At 46.0% G+C, this 18,831-nt stretch overlaps 1 protein-coding gene across 2 annotated transcripts; it reads right to left on the bottom strand.

The window, feature by feature from the left end:
* Positions 1-990: 990 nt before the first annotated feature.
* On the bottom strand, positions 991-18,647 carry THAP4 (THAP domain containing 4). 2 transcript variants are annotated; one of them, XM_080622741.1, is made up of 6 exons: positions 18,443-18,647; positions 16,440-17,596; positions 6,136-6,295; positions 3,328-3,437; positions 1,912-2,015; positions 991-1,319 (listed from the first exon to the last, which is right to left on the bottom strand). In XM_080622741.1, exons 1-6 carry the CDS (start codon positions 18,517-18,519, stop codon positions 1,200-1,202), a joined length of 1,728 nt encoding a protein of 575 aa, XP_080478867.1. In that variant the 5' UTR covers positions 18,520-18,647; the 3' UTR covers positions 991-1,199. The 2 variants fall into 2 exon arrangements, with proteins under 2 accessions (XP_080478867.1, XP_080478866.1); XM_080622740.1 differs by lacking the exon at positions 1,912-2,015.
* Between the last annotated feature and the right edge of the window lie 184 nt (positions 18,648-18,831).

Genomic DNA, 18,831 nt, shown 5'->3' with positions numbered 1-18,831 from the left:
CCTTTTGCATCTTCCCCCCCAGTACCCCAAAGGCATTGTTGGGTCCTGTTTCTCCAAGGAATTGCCAGAAAGGGTGTCTCCTTCCATTCCAAGGGCTTTTTTCCTGCAGCAATGCCTCTTGCCTGACAGCCATCTGTTACCGATATTCAACCACGTTTGTGTTCACTCCACCACCATCCATTATATATAGCCAGGATGGGTCACTGGTTTTCGGTTACACTTGAGAACGTCCATCAAGGGGCTGGAATACAATCAAGAAGCAGCAGATCAAAGCCTTAAACACGTCACCTGGTGAGGATCTGTTACAGATTCAGCCTCTCAATCCCTCCCCAGCCCAGGCACAGGCTGATGCTCAGCACAAGACAGCTCTTGTGGGAACATGAGCTGACGCCATCCTGCAATACAGCCACAGCTCCCGAGTGCACCTTCCAGGGGTGCATCCTCAAAGGGATGAGCACAGCAGCATGGAAGAAACTGGTAATGGCCCCTCTCCTCCAGTTCCAACATTGACATTCTTCCTTCTCTATCACTTCTTGAGCCATATTCAAGAATATCGGTATCATGTCAGGGTGGAAGGGACCTTACAGGATCATCCAGTTCCTGCTGGCAGCACATTCTTCATGAAGCTAGGTAAAGTCTGGTTCTGTACTCCAGGATTGCCCCAAGTCCTTTCAAGTCAGCTGGACAGCACCATCAGGATTGGGTCCTGCAACAGTTCTCTGTCCCACAGCAAGACACAGGTGCTCACTCCAAATATTTAAGCCAAATTTCATTAGGCAGGAGCTGGAGTTTTCAGGTTGTCACTGCAGTACAAATCCATTCCTGATCCTGCTGCTTCTGCAGCTTTATTCAGGTTGGTGAGAAAGGTCCAGGAGGTTGGAATTGCAACCTAACACCTAATGAACAGGAATCAAAAAGCCCCTCTGCAACCACTGTCAGAGCTGAGGAGGGACACACAGACCACTGTGCAATCATGCCCAAAGACACAGCTATAAAAATAAAAGCTTTTTTATTATTATTTTTAATATACCATTACAGAAACATCTGAGTCACATTCTCAACAGGACAGGCAGCTCCGCATCCCCAGGGTGAGCGCAGGCAGCTCTGGGGTGTGCCATGCTGTGCTCCCAAGCTGCTGCTGCTCTCGGTGCACGACACTCCGCTCCTCACCCTCGCAGGGAGATGTGGCCCTCCTGGCATCAGGGTGTCACCTTTTTGTAGGTAATGTGGAGGTGCTGAGTCATGGGCTGCGTAGTGGTTGCCATTGAGACAGTTTGTTCTAGTTTCCCATCGGAATTGAGCCTGAATTTTCTGGTAATCTAAAAAAAGGAGTAGGAAAAGGAAAAACAAAATCAAGCAAACAGCTTCCACGGGATAGATTTCTCACCAGTGCTTTCCACCTTCCCTTTGCCATTCTTGTGTTTGCTGTAAACGCACCACAGATGGAAGGATATGCTCAATACAAGCATACAAGCTCCACTGAAAGGCAGGCATTCCTAAAATATCCTGATGAGGCCAAATACTGGACATACCCACATGTGCACCCTGATATTGTAATTAATCCAGAAGACCAGCATTAAGAAGTAACACCACTGCCGTACAAGGGTATTCAGACAAGATTTTACTATTCTCTTTCCTAAGGAGTGGCTACTGGCCACTTCTGGAGACGGGATTCTGGGTTGGCTGGTCTGATTCAGCACATCAGTTCTTAATGATCCCTCTGTGTCTTGTAATGTATGAAACATCTTCTGAAGGCTGTAACAGAAAGGATAATCCAGGATGCCTTGCAATACTACCAAGAACTCCTGATGGCAATCTGTAATTAAAGCATGCTCATCAACCTGCCCTCTCAACTAAACACCTTCTGGGGCTAGTAGTACTAGGCGAATTTTTCACTACATGTACACTCACCTGTTCTACATGGGGCTTCTTGGCAAAGGAGATCCTTGCTATAGAGTGAGATGCTATAGACAGCTCTTGTCCATTCACCTCCCCTTCCTCCACCTCCACCAGACCTAGTTAAAACAAGGTCATATATACTATTAAGTTACGAAGTTTACTCAACAATGTCACAGTTCTTAGGCTATGTAACAGACTACCACTCTCCCTGAAGAACAGTTTTGACCTAGCACATACTGACAACTGCAAATCCATGCAACCTCAGACACGTAATGCTGCTTAGAAAAACCTAGTCAGACAGACTTACTCATAACATATGGGAAAAGTATTGCATTGCAACTGGCAGCTTTCCCTTCAGAACCTGCTCCAGAGTTCTAGATGCAAATTTAAATTGCAACTGGGTTTTAACACTCTTTCACTTACAATAATTTAGACATAGTTCTCACTCAGTACCTGTAAGGCATGTAACAAGTACCAAGGTAGTACATCCACATGGTGGGAGATTCTCCTAGTTTAGGAACTAAGAAGACTGCACCGAGATCACTCTCAAAGATTGTTTAGGGAACAATAGGAAAGAAGCTTCCCTGCTACAGTGCTGCAGAGGCTCTTGGTAGTGCCACAGTCTGAGCAGGGAGTCCAATAGGGAAGCTGCTATACTGGCCATACCAAATAGTCCTGAATGGAGAGGCTGCAAAGGGGGTTTAAAACCACTACAGCCTCACCCTGCCAGGGTAACAGTCTCAATCCTGCACTGCAGAATCCAATATGGCAAGTGTTGACATTGGTAACAACAGTCTAAGTGGGATCTTCAGTCTCTTCCTACTTTGTATGAACAGCTGGCAAAATACGACACGATAAAAAGAGGACACAAACCAAAGCATGCACTTCTATATCTACCACAGGGCCCACTGTGGCCAACTCACAGAAGCAGAGGAAATGAAGCATCTTATCTGTATGCATTCCCCTGCCTCCCCACAAAGAAAGACTAGGATGCTATGTAGGCATCAGGAATGTCACGGGCCACTTCTCACCTGTCATCATTAAGGTTTAGTCTGCAATTCTTGTTAGAGGTAGATGTTCTGTTGGTTTACAAAGCTATGTCTGCAAATACCAACATATAATTTCAGAAAAGGATACTCCTCAAGTCTCCTGCATGCATGGTATTTCCATTTGCCTGTCCTTGCCTTGGCCTTTGCTGCCACAGAAAGCTTGAAAGCTACAGTGTCTAGAAAAAGCCACATGGCCAGCCCTAGGAACACAGTGCTTTTGACACAAGCTCATTTATTAATTTGTTTTCACTGAGGGTTCAGCTTGAAAAACAATGAAAAACATTAAAAATGAAACTGTGAGAGATGCAATAATTTTCTGGACAAGTGATGACATGGTAAGGACCTACTCCTCCCCCTAGTGTGGTTATTAGGTGCGTACCTGTGTTCTGAGCACTGATGAAGGCCACCTTATTCGTGTCGGGTTTGAGGCGGATGAATCCACATTCTCGGTGCATGGGCTTCCTGGTGTCTGGATGGAAGGCATTGAACCTGAGGGGAAATTGGAATACAAAAGCTGCTGTTTGTTGCACTGAAAATAGCGTTCGGCCTAATTTCATCTCAGAAGCAATGGTATTGTATTTAACTACATGATTGCCCCCAGGATTATCTGAAGAGTAAATGACTGACAATGTTTCATGCTTGGGAAATGTAAACATATAAAAATATGGTTCCTTTACAGGCACATCTATTCCTTAAGGGCTGGAGTTATTTAAGTTCAAGCTTCAGATTTTTCACAGCTCCTGGATCTTTAACAGCTAGCTGAGAAAGTCTCTCAGGAAGTCAGACATTTCACAGATGCTGAAGCCATACTCTGTCTCAAATACTTCCTTTTCTCAAATAAATATCTGGAATTACAATATCATCTTTATTTAGCTTTTAAACCTGGCAAGTTGCTTGGGGTTTTTTTTTGTGTATTACTTGCTGCAGGCAGTAACAGAGCAGACTCACTTCTTTCATCACCCCCTTCAAAAAGAAAAAAAGTTCAGCTCAGATCCTTATTTGTCCTTCATGGGGCTTTACAGTCCTATGTTTAGTCATATGCAATGTGGGTGATTTTATATATATATCATACAATGTTCATACATTACATTAGTGCTACACCACTCCTGAGTCTACACAGGTAACCAAATTAAACAGCAGCTTGAACACAACAGCAAGCTAGGTATCTATATAACGTAGCAGACTATCCTGTTGGTGTTTCTAGACTAATCTCTTTTCATATTGCTTTTCACAGCTTCCCATTCTGCATCCTTCTGTAGGAAAGGAGACAGAGGTAACCTCAGAGCTGCTAAATCTGCACAAGAACTCCCTCATGTGACAGCAGTTTCCACACATGCCTCTGCTGTGCAACTGGGATGTGCCTACTGGAAATGGCCAATACAAATCACTGTGTACTGTGACCCATCCTGGGACTGTAGATTGTACTGTCAGCTGCCAGTCCCATGGTGGCAAGTGTGCAAGAAGAGCTTGACCAAGGGGCTTGTCCAGGTGCTGGCATGTCAGAAGCTGGAGCATTTATTTATTAAAGCAGCTCTGAGAGCTGAAAAGCTCAAAGCAAGTATCTCCTTTGTGAAGTAAAATATAATGAATCATGTCGAGTCAACATTTTCTAGTCCACCGGCAGCACAGGAACAGCACATGGTACCCCTACACTTGGTAAAAGAAATCTGTGGGTTTCCTGGAGACCAGGAAGCGGAAGCTCAGCTAATGCATGCAGTTGAGGAGTAGTTTAGGTGCCTTGCAGCTGCTTCTTGATCCTCCTGTTTGGTTTTGTCTCTATATAAAGGAGGTCTCCTTTTAAACCATATGTTATAGAAAGAACCAGGAATGACTTCTGCCAGTGGTGCAGGACTGCATCTGTGCTAAGGGACTGTCCGAGCATCTCAGCCTCTGTGCTCTGCAGCTGGTGAAGCCACAAACGCTATGGAGTCGTGCCTCATTGTGGGATTATCTAGCATCACAGGAAGAACAAAAATCAGCCTTCTTACAGTGCCTGAAGTATTCAAGAGACATATGGACTGTCTTACAACAATCAAAAAAACCTTGACTCAAATCAGCAAATGTTCAGAAATTGGAGAGCGAGATGCAGACAGAGCATGACTGTCAGAGCTTTGCTTCTTTTGGAAACTGGATTAAAAATGTCACATACTGGGCTCTGTTCCAGTGAACAGTACACACCAGGAACACAAAGCATCTTTCACACAGCACTGGCATCTTGTAATTGTTCCTTTCTCTGTTTTTCAAAGCAACAAACTTTCTAACTCACCCTCTCAAATAAGTATTGGAGCAGCCCTGAACATTAGCTAACATGTCACTTCACTTCCTCTAGATTTTTTTTCTTAGAACAATTAATTGCAACCAAGGATGTTAAGCTATGTGCCTCCTATCCCATGGAGTCTGTCAAACACTATTTCTTTTCAATTTTCACAGTGGTGAAGACTGAGGACCATAAAATGGTCAAACCTGACAGCCATGCAATAGCTCCTTCATTTGTTATCTCTAAGTGGGAGTTTCACAAAACACAACGATAGCAGTTCTCATGCTATTACCCAAAGACCCATTTCTAATTAGACAGCTACTGCCAGCAAAAAGAATGGTGAGGTTTTTTCTGGCCATGAAGACTGCACATCTTCTGGCTAACATATATACTCAGTGCACATCATGTTAAAGCGGAAGAATTACTGTTCTTTCAAAAGGCAGGTAAAAAAAAAGCATAAGCAATAGCCATGCCCATGCTGGGGCCATTCCTGGTACCCTAAATTACTCTCACTATTCTAAGTTATGGTAACATTCGCAGCACCCTGAGGTATACTTCTCACTATGTAACTTAAGAACTGTACACTGCACCATGCTCATAGTCCTCATCCTGTGCACGTGTCCTACACAAGTTCACAGGTGCGAACTCACTTCTGAAAGCCTCTGTGGAAGTGTACTTGTACTCTCAGTGAGTGAATTTTCAGTGACTGCAGGTGTGCAGCTCTGGGTATGTTGCAATAGCATGCCAATTAAGCACAGGTTTTAAAGGAAAACAGACCATACAGTTATGTATTATTACATCATCTCATTTGGTAAGTGAAAATCTGTTTACTTTGCCACCAGAAGAGAAACACAACCAGCAAATCTCACTGGAGTCATGCCTGCTCTGGTCCAAAAGCTGCTGCCAACGGAGACAAACCCCATGACTTACGAGAAGTTGAGCATGGGCTGCCCCACGTGAGAGATGTGCACTTCTTCAAGGTACTGGAAGGGCTTCATTGTAGGGAAGGTGCCATCTCCTGGTGGGTCCGAGAGCCATGTGCCCAGCATCCAGGACAGAGGTTCCATTACAGGATTCAGCTGTGGAGTCTCTGGGGGGGGAGGAGGAGAAAGAATGAAGAAAGAAATTGAGGGATCTGTGCTCTGCAGCTTACCGAGACCTGCCTACAGCTGGGTGGAGGTGAAGACAAAACACCTCAGGAATGGTCCAATGCAGTAGCAACACTTTTCTCTAGGGCAGTGTCAGCTCCAAGGTGCAAAGGGAGATGGGGAACAGTCACAGAAAATAGGTGTGTTTTCGAACCTGCTCTTGGCCTTACATAGAGCACTTTTTCAGGTGGTCCATTTCTGCCTCCTCTCTGTTAGCTTGATCTGAAGAGAAAGCCCCCTCTCATCTATACACAAGGAAGACAACTGAAATCTCAACATAAAAAAAAAATAAAAAAATCACTAAATGATAATTAAATCTCAAATGCTCTGGCCTGATTCTTCCCAAGCACCAAGTACGTACTGCTCCTGTTTGTTTCAGAGGCTAAGGAAACAAACCTTCACTTCAGAGGAAAATCAGGCTGCAAACATATTCAAGATCAAAGTTTGGCTGCAGTTTTTCTGAAGAGGTTAACAATGACCTGCACTTGTACAGAGACACAGGGATCATTCAGGATTTGTTCTCCTTAGGCTCTGGACTAAGGTTAAGTGAAATGTTTTAAAAAGACTATGGAGCCTTCAAGTTAAAGCATAAATGGAAGAGAAAGCTACTTCCCTTTGTCATTGCTTTTATTAAAAGCAACCAAGGTCTGTTTCACAACGTTAAAACTTCTTCAACAAATCATTTCAGAAGAAGGGAGTTGAAGGGGGTTTTTTCACACCTAGTGATATCATTTAATGTAAGAACAAGCTACCTGCCCAGCTGGTCTAAAAGGCACAAATTCAGCTTCAGAGAGAAGTTATCACCTCAAGAGGTGATGCTGTGGGTAAAAATTTGCTTGCTCAGTCTGAGTTTCACTGTGCTCAGTCCCAAATGTCAAGCTAAAAAGACTGAGCGAGGAGAAAGAACAGAGAGTATGTGCCAGAAATGCCAAAGACAGGGTAAGAGAGAAGGTCTCCCAGGTAACAGAGACACTTTTGTTATTCATCCTCCTACAGACAGCAGGTTTCAGAAACCAACTGGCATGTCAGCAGGATGCAACCAATTAATCTTCTTTACCCTGAAGAATTTTGCAACTGAAGCATCATGGAGAAACATGACAGCTCCCTATGAAATCAATGATAAAAATCTATGGCATCAGTCAGCCTTTGCAAAGGCTGTCCTGACAGCCTGTGTGTTCACCACCAGCACACCAAGGTGTGCAGAAGGGGTGCCTACAATCCACACAGCAGTGCTAGTGTACAGGACAGTATTTCATTGTACCTACCTTCCACCTGTACTATGAGCAATCAAAGCAACACAACATTATTTTCTGGTGTAGCAAAGGCCTCAACACAGTAATAATTGATAACAAAAGTCCAAAAATTATTGCTACATGAAACCCCATACTCCTACACTGCTTCTTAAGAACCAGCTTCCCTTTCTACTGTCATGTTGAGAGCATGTAGTTTTGCAAGTAAGGAGAGTATCGCTACCCCATCCAACTGGTATTTGCCTTTCACCTGCTACTGCATACACTGCATTTCTTTCCAAGCTTTTTTCAGGCTCACGCTCTCACCATGGAAGGAAGAAGCAAAGCTCTGGAAAAGCCACAAGACACTGCAGCCTGGGCCACTGCTGCCCTCTCCTGGGTCAGGAGATGGCAATAAATCCTAGAAGGAAGATGCTTTCTGCTACCAAAAGTGCTTGTAATACAGCACTTAATTTTCTTCTGCTTACCAATCTTCCAGCATTTCAGGAAAAAGAGTCAAAAATGACAGGTGAAAGAAACAGCTTTAGCTATTTCCACTCTTTATACCTGGTTATAAATCAAGAGAAATCAACTGATTGTTTCCAGCACCCATAGCTTGACCCCACTGCCTTGCTGTGCAGCCTGGCCAGAGGGGCAGCCTCATCTCACTTCTAAAAAGCTGGACTTCTAACCAGCTGAAAGGTAAGGTGTAACTGTATATCCTGAAGTCTATGGCATGTGGGCAAACAACATGGCCAAGCAACTATTATTACCTGATAGCAGTGAAGCCAACATGAGATTTTTAGCTCTTAAGTCACCTGGAAATGCTAAGAGTAACAGAAATGCTGGTGGGAAAAAGGACCAGAGACTCAATGAAGGGCAGAAGAGAAGACACATCCTGATCACATCCTATGCAGTGCTCTTCTTACCTTCAGTATTGGTCTCTGATTCGTGGATTAAATCACTTTTTCCCCCTGGCAGCCTCCTGTTCCAGAGGGCTGAGCTGAGAGTGGGAAAGCAAGAGTAGGGAGGCAGACAGAAGAGACACTAGTTGAGTCCCTTAGGAAAGAAGTGATTTGAAAAGGTATTCGTTTCTTATGTCATGGTTTGGGTAGGTAAATGCAAGACTACTGAAGCAATAAGAAGTAGAGTTTAAAGAAGAATATATCTTTGCAGAGCTGCTTTGTTTCAAGCAACAGGTTTACAGATGCAGTCACTGCCAAGGGGAATTTCACTGATGAAGGGGCAGGTACTTCCTTTTTTAAAGATCTAAACTCCTGGCACATCACTTTTACAAACAACTTGCTACTATGGCTTAAAGAGTGTGTGACAATAGCAAGAATACAAACCATACCTGAGAATTTTTAGTGCAAGAGACATTTTCTCTATGTTTAAAGCTACAGATTCAGATGGGGCGCTCTTAATGCTGGTTCTCTTGTACCCACATGCAGAGAATTCCTTTAACCTAATACTAAATCTGGACCTAGCATCTTTAGACCTCCATTCCTCTATGAAATCCAACTGAAATCAGTCACAACACTCACAAGTTCCAACAGCTTGGGAGACAAAAACCGCATAAGGCACACAAGCAACCTGACCACCTAGATCTCTTTCCTTCAGGAAGCCACTCCTGCCAAAAACCGCCATGCCCAGCAGTCAGCTCTGTTTCACCATCTGACCCTACTTCATGCCTCTGAACTCACAGATAAACTGTTTCCACATCTTTCTCATTCACAGAGGGGTTAGAAGTCAAATCCCTCCCTGCTCTACTCACTAACAAGCTCAGACTGTGACCAGCTGTCCACACTTTGCAGCGGGAGACAGCGCACTCTTCCTGCCACAAGACAAACCAGACAAAGCTGTCTGGACAACCCCCTCAGGCCATGTCTACACAGGCTTCAGCCAGCATGGCTCTCAAGTGAGATCCCTGGTGGATTTTCACCCACACTAGTACAAATTCCTACACAGCTTTATCAGCAAAACTGTGGAATGAGTAGCCAGCTGGTTGCTAACAGGGCAGCTAGGGCTGCATCAGAAGAAGCATGACCAGCAGTTCAAGGGATGGCATTCTTCCTCTCTATTTTGCTCTCATGAGAACCCCCCTGCAGTCCTGTGTCCAGCTCTGGGGACCCCAACACAAGAGGGACGTGGAGCTGCTCGAGTGAGTCCAGAGGATGCCACGAAGATGCTCCAAGGGCTGGAGCAGCTCTGCTATGGAGTCAGACTGAGAGAGCTGGGCTTGTTCAGCCTGGAGAACAGAAGGCTCCACAGAGACCTTAGAGCAGCTTCCAGTGCCTAAAGGGGCTACAAGAAATACAGAGAGACTATTGACAAGGACCTGTGGTGGCAGGACAAGCAAGAATGGCTTTGAGCTGACAGAGGGAAGACTTAGATCAGATGTTAGGACGAAATTCTTCCGTGTGAGGGTGGTGAGGCCCTGGCACAGGCTGCCCCATCTCTTGCAGTGCTCAAGGCCAGGTTGGACAGGGCTTGGAGCAACCTGGTCTAGTGGAAAGTGTCCCTGCCCGTGGCAGGAGGATGGGAACTGGATGAGCTTTAAGGTCCTTTCCATCACAAACCATTCCATGATTTCGCCTAAGCTGCAGGAATCTTAAGCAAAACAAGACAAAAAACCAACTCAAACTAAAACAACCCCCAAACAAAAAAAGAAATTCACACAGCATCTTCTCAGTCTTCAAAGTGCTGGGTCTACAGCCACAGCTGGGTAGCGTCCTGCAGTCCTTTCTTCAGTGTCACTTACTGGATTTAAATCATCATTAAGGTTCTGGCAATTAAGGAGCAGCATTGTTCAGTGCACCTTTGCTATATTTAAGTACAAAAGGTGGCTTTGTGCCCTGCTGCCCTGAGTGTTGCACCCATTTATGCACTCTGCTGATGTTCCCCACAGTAAACCAGTACAGCACTCCTAGCAGAGACATGCACTAGCTCCATCTCTTCTCTAAAAACTGGGAATGTGATTATATTCACAAATTTTCACCTTGCTGCCTATCTTAGTAACTAATTTCATGACCAAGCACTAATGTGTTATTGCCCCTGTTTCTAATCTCTTTGGTAAGCCAGTTATGATACAATAGAAATGCTAGATGTGAACCTGATCTGGAATGTGTACTCAGCATGGTCATCACCTCTGTACTTCGGGAGTCGTCTGTTGGGAAGTATTAATAATTGCACCTTTTGCTTTTTCTCCTTGAAGAGCCAACCTATGTGAGAGACAGCTTTATTCTGTCTTTCCTTTCCTCCTTCCTCCAGATGTCTTCATTCTTCTCTAGTCTGACTACAATAGTGTTAGAGAATTTTAAAGATTTTGAATATCCTTTGAATACCCTTAAAACCAACCTGGTCCTTTTGCTGGGAACTTGCATGTTGCTGAACACAGTTTGGGTCCTGTTTAAGGTTCACAACTTAAGGTAACAACTATTTAAGAATACCACTCAGAGATCTTCCCCAGGGCTGGAGAGTTATGAGTGACAGGGTATAGACAGGGACCTAGGGCAGTGGACAGCTCCACTGCTTTGGGAGTTCACTCCTGAGCGAGTGCAGAATCCAGAAAAACTAGTACAATATTTGGAAAGAATATGCTGTCATCCTGCAATTCCAGAGACACAAATCACTGCAACATGCTGGGGCCTCGTCCAAGAAGAAACGGACATGAAAATCATCACAGTTACTGAAGGAGAATGGAAGCAAGGCCATCACAAGAACAGGAGGAAGAGGCAGAACAAGAGATAACCTTTGGTTCCCTGTCCCCAAGTGAGCTGCAGGATATGCAGAAAGATTTCAGCATCAGCCAGGTGATCACATTATCACCTGGCTACTCCAATGGATAATGGAGCTGAACTAGTAGGGAAGCCAAGCAGCTGGGAACACTTGCTAGGGAAGAGAGAATTGACAAGGCAATTGAGAGAGGGACTCAGCCTCTGAAGGTGACTCCTGTCAGCCATGAAGGCAAGACTTAAGGAAGATGTTACATGCTATCCAGGCAAGTGGAATGCAATAGAGACAATCAGGTTTACTGGACTGTGTGGATCAGATAGCCTGGCACGTCAGTCCCACTGGAGTATTAAGGCTCTAGTAGGCACCGGTGCACAGTGTACCCTGATGCCATCAAGCTGTCAAGGAGTAGAACCCGTCCGTATTTCTGGTGTGACAGAAGGATTCCAAGAGGTGACTGTACTGGAGGCTGAGATCAGCCTGACTGGGAAGGAGCAAAAAAGCACCCCACTGTGACTGATCCAGAGGATCCATGCACCTTTGGCATAGCCTGTCACAGGAACGGGTATTTAAGGGACCCAACAGGGTACCAATGGGCTTTTGGTATTGCTGTCTTGGAGATGGAGGAAATTAAGCAGCTGTCCACCTTGCCTGGTCTCTCAGAGGATCCTTCTGTTGTGGGGCTTCTGAAGGTCAAAGAACAAGTGCCAATCGTGACCACAAAGTGTACCGGCGGCAATATCGCACCAACCGAGACTTCCTGATTCCCATCCATAAGCTGATCCGTAGACTGGAGAGCCAAGGAGTGATCAGCAGGACCCGCTCACCATTTAATAGCCCCATATGGCCAGTGCCAAAGTCTAACAGAGAGTGGAGACTAACAGTAGACTATCGTGGCCAGAAGGCAAAGATTTCGGAACGCTACCAAAATCAGAGGCGCAGGTAACACATGCTGAGGACGCCCTACAGTACAACAAGTTATCAGAAAGTGAGAAGCAATATTCCTTGTTTACTGATGGGTCCTGCTGTATTGTGGGAAAGCACTGGAGATGCCCCCACGACAAGTTGCAGAAACTGCTGAAGGAGAAAGTGGGTCAAGTCAGTTTGCTGAGGTGCAAGCCATCCAGCTGGCCTTGGACAGTGCTTAATGAGAAGAACAGCCAGTACTTTATCTCTATACTGACTCATGGATGGTGGCAAATGTCCTGTGGGCATGGTTTTAGCAATGGAAGCAGAGCAACTGGCAACGCAGAGGTAAACCCATCTGGGCTGCTGCACTGTGGAAGGTGTCACTGCCCAGGTGCAGAAGCTGGTGGTGAAGTGCTATGTGCTTACGATTGTGGAAGCCACCACTGGATGATGGAGCCTCAGCTGTCCCTATCCCAGAGAAGGCAGAAAAAAGAAGTCACAAGCAGCACCAGCCATCTCAGAACAAAATCATTTTTCTTCCAAAATCTAGCTCCAAGTTACTACCTAGCTGCCAGGTTAGCAATGCCTATCCTGGTAGAAGCAGTATTTCTGACAGCACATCTCTGCAACCCATTGTAACTGTTCCCTTTTCAAGCTGAACTGGAAAGGGACACATTGCTGTTCAAGTCCTGCTCAGACAAATGAAGGTATAGCATCTTGCATGCTTGTACAACCCCACTTCTCAGTGCCACCGAGGAACAGGATTTTGCAGGTTATTTTCTGCAACACAAATGAAAACCTATTGCCACCTTGATGGGAAACACCATCTCAGGCCCCACAGACCAGGCATGAGAAATCCATCTTGGCACACCACCAGTCATTTAATGTTCGAGTCTTTCTGCTTGTCCCCAAAGTTCAGCTATGATTCATTCATATGTAAAAAGTATAAATAACCCCATTTTTATGCTGGCTTTCTACAAATATTTAAAGATAAATCTAAGCTGGAAGGAAATATGATTTCCTACACATTCCTAGCAAAATTCTAACCATTTTTCACATGGACTAATTTTGCAAACTCTCCTGCCTTTAATATGACCTTCACGAAAGCAGACACACAGTGCTGAAGTCCACATATGCTCAAACAGCTGAATTCTAACAGCTTTACCTCTGATAAATACAGACACTTCAATCCCATTGAATCATACCTGTGTTTGCTCCACTGTCAGCCATAGTTCACAGGGTTCTTTTCCTATTGCTTAGTCTAGCTTTCTAACCACCTTTGCCCACCAGCAAGTGCTTTGCGCAGGGCTCCTAGAGATGGCTGAGGGAAGTGATCTCATGACTAGGTAGAACAAGTTATCCCAGTGCCTTTTGGGAGATGTAGTTTTACAAAAGGACCAAACTTGAACACATTAAGACAAGGCAATCACGTGAAAGGAGCATCTCAGATCTCTTGTATCTGCTAGCACTGGGGAAGTATGACACAGCAGAGCTGCAAAAACTTCCAAGCAGAACAAGATGGTCAGTTAGTACTTGTGTATCGGGGGACAGGGCTGTTAGAGTAGTCTCCCCTACCTCAGGACACTGGATCCATATTTGCCCACTGGTTCTCCCTAATTTCTCCCAGTGCATCCTATTGTTCTCCAGAAGACACATCTAACCTTGTTCTGTCTGGTGCACTGTGCCTAACTGCACTCCTCTGCTGGAAGTATTCCTCAACCTGTGGTCCATGGACCTCAGAAGTGGCTCACAAAACAGCAGGAAACATTTTCCTACCAAACAAGTGAGCAAATTCAAAGTTTAGACGGAAAAGGTCACTGTAGCAGCTGTGGACAAAAGAGCCTGGGACTTCTAAAACCTGTTAGACTATTCCCTTGTTAAGACTTCTAAAACCTGTTAGACTATTCCCCTGTTAAGACACGTTGGGCAACAACACTTGAGTGCTTCATAGGATCGTTTAGGTTGGAAAATACCCATTGTGACAGAGCACACTGTGAGCCAAACTCACCCAGACTGAGTCACCGATCCTCAAGCGTGGCTAGCAGGGACTGCACATACAGCACTTCTGCTGAAACCTGCTCTTTCCAGCTGTCTGTAGTTTGGGTATAGCCAGCAGAAATTAACTTGTCTCACTGGAGGAAAACACCAGCTGAGAACTAGTACCAAAACTGATATCTGCTTAATGGGTGCAGGCTCAAGCTCACTTTTCTGCTTTGGATTTCGTGGAAGAGGTTGAATATCAGCAAAGAGAGGTCCCACAGAGCGTGGAGCTGGGATGCTGACACGTAACAACCTGCACAGCCACTCCAGTCAGTTACTGTACTTACATTCCCCATCCCCAAGGCACCTGTGCTTAGAAGAAAAAAATATGCAGACTCAGGTTCACAGCTAATAGCATCACCTCAACTACACATCAGATGATTCAGGACAACTGAAACGGAGCTAGCAAAGACTATAATTATTATTAACCTAGTATGTCAGCTGACTGTATTTGTACGAGTACCAAAAAGCCTTTCTTCAATTCAGCTTTGTATTCGAGTAAAACTTAGTGTCTAGGCATAAACAAGACTCTGCCCAGCAGCAGTCAGCTGCACTTATTCAGGTGTCCCTGCTCATGCCAGCAGGGTTGGAACTAGATGATCTTAAGGTCTTTTTCAACCCTAAACATTCTATGATTTTGATTGCCATAAACTATTACTGTGAGCACACAAAAAGCATTGCAAGGCAGAAGAGCACCCAGATTAAGCTTAAAAGAATAAAAAAGCAAGAAGCGAGCCACCCACCAACAAACCCTTTAAAAAAGTCATCAGCCAAAGGGTTCCATGAGAACTGCCCATCGCTGGCAGGACATTGTCAGGTAATGAGTTGATCGATTCATTTTAAGAAATATAATTTCCCCTTAGAAAATTGGTAAGTCATTCTTATGTTCTTTAGAAGATATTCTTAACACGTAATTCTCATGTTCTTGAAGACATACGTATAAGAACCTCCATCTCAGGAAAGAGAAGAAAAATCATAATGCTTTGTAGAATAAAGAACATCCTTCAGGACACTATTTTTGCAATGAGTGCTTCACTGAAGGTATTTCAACAAAGCTAGACACCCTTTTTCATATAAATATGTGTGTGTGCATGAAAATGACAATTATGGAACCCTAAAACTGTATTTAGTTCTTTTCTTTGTTTAGAAGAAGCCGTAAGGTTTCTTCTCCTAAAGAAAAGAATGCGCATTACCATCAGGGGATAGCTAACCATCCATGGGTGACAACTTTTCCAAGAAAGCCCCAAGTCATGCACCCTTCAGAAGGCAACCCAACATCTTCCCAGCAGCCACACAAGCATCAAACATCATTACATGGTCCTAAACTCTTCCCCAAAATTGTATCTTGCAACTAGAGTCATTGTATATAAGTTTTATCAGCTGTATATTACAGCACTCTTTTTCTTGAAAGAGAAAGGGTTATGGCCCAACTTGACCTCCATAACAACCTTTTTACAGGACCTTATCCCTCACCAAGTTCCCCAGCATTTTCAGGTGTCTCTCGGTTTTCATTGATAGAGATTCACCATCTCTTCCCACTTTATTATCCATTTCCTGATGACTTCTGCCTTCCAAAGAAGGAAGTGATCAAACCAAACACAGACATTCCAGTCAGAAAAAGTGACCTTATTGTGTTATCACGCCATTGTCATATTCGATACCTACCACCTCACCAAGATTTCCTATCTCCCAAGCACTGAGCGCAGCATATGAAATCTAAGATCAGAAGCACTTCTTACATCACTGGAAAAGGCTCCAGCAGCTTTCTCAGATAACTGCTGCCCAAGACAGCTCATTTACACACCAAAAAAAATCCACAGACATACTCCTAAGGAAGGCAAATCCCAACAGGTGCTATTGAGTCACAAACAAGTTAAAACAACCCAGGAAGGAAAAAAAGTCAACACAAGAGTTGTCTGCAACATCATGACCCAACATACCATTCTGAACAAGGAATCGCCCTCAGAAACTTTTGGGATGTAAGAGATAGCTCATCTGCCCCAAACCCTAATTCTTTCACCAGTATCTGCTGGTCTAACACAAACTGCTACTACTCCTTCCAAAAATGTACCTTTCTCCTACCTTCTACCCATCATGTCTTTACAACCTCTAACTTAAACAGCCTCTTATTGCTAAGAAAATGATGCCTCAACACAATGCCACTGGGTATACTGACCACAGTCCTGGGATAGCAGGCTGTTCAAGTAAGGGAAACTGATCCTCTTCAGTTCATCTAGCTTCTCCTTCAGCTTCCTGACTTGACTGTCAGAGCGACTGACCCTCTGCCTCAAAAGTCTCAACTCTCCATTCTTCTTTTCTACCTGCTCCCGCAAGCAGCACACCTGACTTTTGCTCTGCCTGGAGGAGAAACAGTACGAGTGGAGGGAGTCGATGAGTTTGCAAGCTCCTGAGGCCGACATGATAACCTCATTGATTGACATGGGGTTGGCATCTGTGTCACCCTTCCGTCCCACCACAGCCTCAGCAGCAGGCTGAGGGGTGAGGTCTGCTGGGGACGCCGACAAACCCTGTGAAGGTTTCTGAGGGGTGGCGGTGAGGGATGAAGTAGGGGAGCCTTCCACCATAGCCTTATTGTGCCCCATCAGTTGGCTGCTGCAACTTGGTTCCACGTCTCTCTTTGGCCTTTTCCTTTCTAGCTGCTCTTTAGGGAAAGATGGCCTCTCTCTGGCATGCTTAGAGGAAAAACTGTATGAATGAAGGGAGCCGATGAACTTGCAAGCACCAGAGGCAGGAGGGGTGAAGTCGTCGACCGACACACCACTTCTGTCTGCTACCCAGCTCCCTGTCCAAGTGGCTTTCCGGCAGTCCTCTGCAGAAGATCTCTCAGGCTTTTTCTGAGGGCCAGGCTTTGCAATCAAATTATCACCTAACGTCCTTCTCCGAGGGCTGTCCAGCTGGCTGTGGAGGTTCTCTTCCTCCTCAGACATCAATTTGCTTTCTGCTTGCAACGATGCCTCCTCCATCTCCTTCGTTCCTTGCATCACCATGAAGTCCTTGCCAGAAGATGAGGTCCTTTGAACTACCTCACAGCCTCCTTCCCTTGGGTCTTCTCCATCCTGCAGCGGCACCTGGCTCGCTATTTTTCTTCTGCTCCTGACATAATCCAGGTTGTCGTGTTTTTTCTCCGCAAGCTGAAAGATTGTAGGAACAGCAGTGGGCTTCAGCAACCGGTGCTGGTCTTCCAGCCGCTTAGAAAAACTGTCTTTGGTGAAATGCTCGCTGCAGAGAAATGAGTATTTGGTGGGAGTCCAGTTGTCCCTTTGAACAGCTTTCAGCCACTGAATCAGACGCTTTGAATCCTTCAGAGGGAATCTAAAAAAATCCAAACAGACAAAACCCGTGTAAAAATAAATTGCATTTTAGAAATCAGAAGGGTTGGTACTCTCAGGTTTAGGAAATTTTCGTGAAAACTGTATTTTAACAGGTTACGCTCATTAGTTCACTTCATGCCGAAACACTCGATATTGGTTCCCTCCATTAACAGCTCCACAAACAGCACAGAACAAGTGTTGTCTTCCTTTTCATCAGCAACTGACCCATTACTCAGCTGTCCCATCTGCCCTACAACAAACACAACAGCCTGTCCACAAGGAACGAGGATGCGATTGAACACGCAAACACTCCAGCTCGGGCAGCACGCTGTCCACCCACTGCCTCAGTAACCCTGTTAATGTTTATGCCGGGTCCATTTAATAATGTAAAAACACCTGGACTGATAAAAAAAACACAGAGCAGCTGAATGAGGTGCCTTTTCCTAACAGGATCGCATCCCTTGCCTGAGATAAAGACCTTCCTTGAGGGACTCACCAGTGGCAGCATCCCCAACGAGGCCCCTGGTGCGGGCAGCCGCGGGGGGGGACAGAGAGGCCTTGGTGTGAGCCTGGGCCCAGGCCCTGCGGCAGTGAGGGGCGCTCGCCGCTGCCAACAGCCGTTAAGGAGCCCAAAACTGGTCCCCGGCGCTGTAAGACACAAAGGGCGGCCGCTGCCGCTCGGGGCCCGGAGGTGTCGGGAGGGCCAGGCAGGAAAGGAGAGGGAAGCGCCGCGAGGGCACACAGCGGCCCGGCCGAAGCGAAGCCGGGAAGTGAGAGAGACACGGCTACGGCACCTGCGGAGGACCAGGCGCGGCAGGGCTGAAGCAGGCCGGGCGACCGCCCTTACCTGTGGAAGGAGACGGCGCCCCTGTGCGCCTTCCCCTGCCGGTTGGAGCAGTTGGCGGCGGCGCAGCAGATCACCATCTCCGGCCGCCGCCGGCCGGGCCCGCCCCGGCCCCCGCCCGCCGGCCCGGGCGGCCGCCAGCCGTACAGCAAGATGGCGGATCCAGGTCACCCCGGCCGCCCCTCCGCCGTTGGGGAAGGGGTTTCTGTACGGCACTACCATCAACCAAGATGGCAGCCGCCACACGGCCGCCGCCATTTTGGCCGAGGCGCCGCCGTACAGCGCCGATGCTGTAAGGCGCGTGGGGAAGGAGAGGGGGATGAGTGGGATATAAGGGATCGCTCCCGGCGCCACTCGCTTGCCTCCTCGGCGCTGCAGGGGGTCCGCCTCCC

This window comes from Psittacula echo (assembly GCF_963264785.1).
Source record: "Psittacula echo genome assembly, chromosome: 7".
Taxonomy (NCBI): Eukaryota; Metazoa; Chordata; class Aves; order Psittaciformes; family Psittacidae; genus Psittacula; species Psittacula echo.
This window is presented reverse-complemented; position numbering and strand designations above follow the sequence as displayed.

Bases quoted from the DNA above. Each gene is read 5' to 3' on its own strand.
- THAP4 (XM_080622740.1), bottom strand. From the start codon at position 18,519: ATGGTGATCTGCTGCGCCGCCGCCAACTGCTCCAACCGGCAGGGGAAG. The intron at 17,597-18,442 runs GTAAGGGCGGTC...GGATTTTTTTAG, and splicing joins GGCGCCGTCTCCTTCCACAG to ATTCCCTCTGAAGGATTCAA. The intron at 6,296-16,439 runs GTCAGTATACCC...CTCCCCCCCCAG, and splicing joins CCTGCTATCCCAGGACTGTG to AGACTCCACAGCTGAATCCT.